The sequence below is a fragment of the Alexandromys fortis genome, unplaced genomic scaffold (genome assembly GCF_014885135.2).
Source record: "Alexandromys fortis isolate MF-2015 unplaced genomic scaffold, M_Fortis_MF-2015_v1.1 scaffold_197, whole genome shotgun sequence".
NCBI lineage: Eukaryota > Metazoa > Chordata > Mammalia > Rodentia > Cricetidae > Alexandromys > Alexandromys fortis.
Window position 1 is genome coordinate 1,743,570 of NW_026068072.1, and position 3,328 is coordinate 1,746,897.

General features: G+C 44.9%; 1 protein-coding gene across 1 annotated transcript in view; it reads right to left on the reverse strand.

Annotated features, from left to right (window-relative positions):
• Piwil3 (piwi like RNA-mediated gene silencing 3) overlaps positions 1-2,783 on the reverse strand; it is a 29,506-nt gene extending 26,723 nt beyond the window's left edge. Inside the window, exons 1-4 of the mRNA XM_050121130.1 lie at positions 2,753-2,783; positions 2,104-2,220; positions 915-1,126; positions 172-293 (exon numbers count right to left, since the gene is read on the reverse strand). Of these exons, the coding sequence (XP_049977087.1) occupies positions 172-293; positions 915-1,126; positions 2,104-2,220; positions 2,753-2,783 (482 nt within the window). The remainder of the gene's footprint in view (positions 1-171; positions 294-914; positions 1,127-2,103; positions 2,221-2,752) is intronic.
• Positions 2,784-3,328: the final 545 nt, after the last annotated feature.

Genomic DNA, 3,328 nt, shown 5'->3' on the forward strand with positions numbered 1-3,328 from the left:
GGAAGCGCACAGTGAGTGGGGGAAGCGCACAGTGAGTGGGGGGAAGCGCACAGTGAGTGGAGGGAAATGCACAGTGAGTGGGGGGAAATGCACAGTGAGTGGGGGGGAGCACAGTGAGTGGGGGGGAGCACCACGGGGAGCATCGTGGGTGGGGGAAAGATCGTGTCTCACTTTGAAAAGAGGATGTTGTAATAGCGAAGCCATTCTGGGTGATTGGGGTGGAGCTCACTGGACAGCCGGATCCTGATTCTCACTTTGTCATCACTTTCAGTCTGGCTGACAAGTTCCATTTCCTAAGATTTCAAACAGAACAAGGTGTGAGGGATGCTGGGGAGACAGCTCAGTCAGTGAATTACTTGCTGAGCAAGCATGAGGACCTGAATTCAGTTCCCAGTTCTGGCCTCATATGTATACACACCTGTACATATATAAGAACACACCCACACACTTTAAAGCAAACAAAAAATGGAGGTATTCAAGAAAACTAGGTCCCACTGAATGACAGAAAACACACCACTCGATTCCCCACACCAAGGTGGCGGTTTCTTCTCATGTTCAGAAAACACAATCTATAGATGTAAGCACCACAATATTAAACTTAAACTATCTTTTTACTTAAGCTTCTGAAAGGAATTGGTTTGACCAAGCAATATAAATTTTAAGCTGGAAGAAAAATGAAAAATATATATATATAAAGTAGTGCCCTGTCCAAACTTATATTGGATGAAGTTCATAATGAAACAAAGGTTTATGTGTGTATGTGTGTGTGCGTGCATTTGTATGTTTTGAGAGAGAGAGAGAGAGAGAGAGAGAGAGAGAGAGAGAGAGAGAGAAGAGAGAGCAGCCCCACAATTGAGGTCCTGGTTACTATTGTTCAGAAGATTCTTAGAAAACTGTTGCAAACATTACTTAACCGAATGTTGTAGCCTCCGAGGTAAGAGCAATGAGTTTCCATCGAATATGTGGCAGTTGCCAAGTATAGACTTATGTTTGAGCAGTAAATCTGTGCGGATAGCCATATCCTTTATGTCAGGTTGGTAATCAATATTGTACTTATATGCGATTTCATGGCCACAGGTTACTTGGTAATGGTTTGTCTGTAGTTTAATCACTTGGCCTCCCGTCCCTAGAAAGCAAGGCACATTACTTTAGACCAGTGGTCCTCAATTTGGGGGTCAAAGAACCCTTTCACAGAGGTTGCCTAAGACTATCAGAAAACACAGGTATTAACATATTCATAACAGAAATATTAACATTAACATATTCACAACAGTAGCAAAATTAGTCATAAAGTAGAATGAGATAGTTTTATGGTTAGGGTCACCACAACATGAGGAATTAATGAGGGTCACAGCATTACGAAAGCTGAGAACCACTGCTTTAGACACTGTAAGTGGGAAGAAAAAAAAGCACACAACCCATCCAGACCCCTACACCAGACCATCACATCTGAAAGTGACGCTGTCACACAATCCGTGGGGAACCTGTTACCTGTTGTACATGGTGACTGCTCGAAGCTGTAGGGAATCTTTTAAATACATATTATCATTTCTTCTGCATGTGTGGTGTGTGCTTGTCTGGGCGTGTAAGTGCAGTCACACAAATGCCACAGGAAGGGCAGAGGACAGCTGTGAGCATTGGACCTGACACCTGTTTGAAGCACCGTCTCTGTTGCTCTCCACTGTGTGTGCCCTGCTAGCTGGTCTGGGAGCTTTAGGGGCTTCCCCTGTCTCCACTTTCCAAGTCTTGCTATAGGAGGACTGGGAGACTGGGACCACACACACACACAAACACACACACACACACACACACCTGCATACTACTTTATGTGGGCTCCAGGGATTTGAACTCATACGTGCACAGAAAGCATGTTTTCCCATCCTGAGCCTCCTCTCCAGATGTTTGTAACACTACTTAGCTTTACATTTCAACTTAAAATAATAGTTTTATAGGATTCCTCTCGAGGTCAGCGTACCTGTCTTTGTGCACAGAAAGCATGTTTTCCCATCCTGAGCCTCCTCTCCAGATGTTTGTAACACTACTTAGCTTTACATTTCAACTTAAAATAATAGTTTTATAGGATTCCTCTCGAGGTCAGCGTACCTGTCTTTGAATCTTTAACGTGCTTCATGTCCTTCCTGGTATTCACCACAATGTCTTGGAAGATTCCACCATAAGGCCTCTGACTCAGCTCCTTTGTTATGGCTGTGGCGTGGTGTTCTACACAGGAACAAATACACACAACAAACGGGGAATCAGGGGTTTGAAGAGAGCCTGGTGCCTGGAGCACACACTGCTCACTGTTCCTACAGGAGACCAGGTATGGTTCCTAGCATTTCTGTTGGACAGCTAGCAACCACCTAGAACTCCCGCTTCAGGAAGTCGATGCACTCTTCTGGCCTCCTTGGGCACCTGCACACACATGCACATACCCCCACACAGACACATTCTTAAAAATAAAAAAGTTAAATCTTTTAAAAATACAACAGATTATGTTAAGCCTCAGCTAGAAACAAAACAGTCAAGAGTGTGAAAGACGGAGAAGCTTGCCAAAATCTCTGCCAACAACTCCTCAGCTTGCACAGTGGCACCCTGGAAAGTTGATTCCTGCTCCCAAATCCATCACTCATTCACTATGGGATGCGTAAGCCAGCAGCCTAGGCAGTACATGCCCTCTTATGGGCACCAGAATGCACCAACCAAAGGTTTAAATTCAGGCTTTCCAAACAAAAGGACAGAATACTCTTTTTACCAAGAGCAATGGGGGATGGGAATTCCCCCATTTTTATTACACTGAGATGCATGTAGCGCACACATAGTATATAGATGCATGTAGTTTTAAATGTTTATTCGGCAGCGGCTAGGTCCTAACCGTGTGCAGTTGTGAGCTGAAGAGATTCACTTTGTGAACTCTGACCTCGCTGGTCAAGGGTGCCTGGGACCCAAGTGTTCCAGAAGCCTCACAGCTCAAGTCCCAGCTCCTGAGGGTGGATCTTCTCCAGCCCCAGAGCTGGCACTTCTACCACAGAAAACATTCTTCCATATATGAAATCTGGAGCAACTGTGTCAATGCGGAGAGTTCCTGGATACCCTGTGCACAGACCCAGACAGGAAACTACACCGCGGGCACCCTTCAATCAGACCACAGCTCTAGGGAAATGCCATGAGGTGGGCATTACGAATTCAAATTTACATCTGCATCTCATGGGTTCCGTGTTTCTTGTCAGTGAAGAGAATATCTGCTAATACCTTTCACGTTTTGTTTTGGTTTTTTAAGACAGCTTCCCTCCATGTAGCTCATGAGGGTCTCAGCTTTTGATCCTTCTGT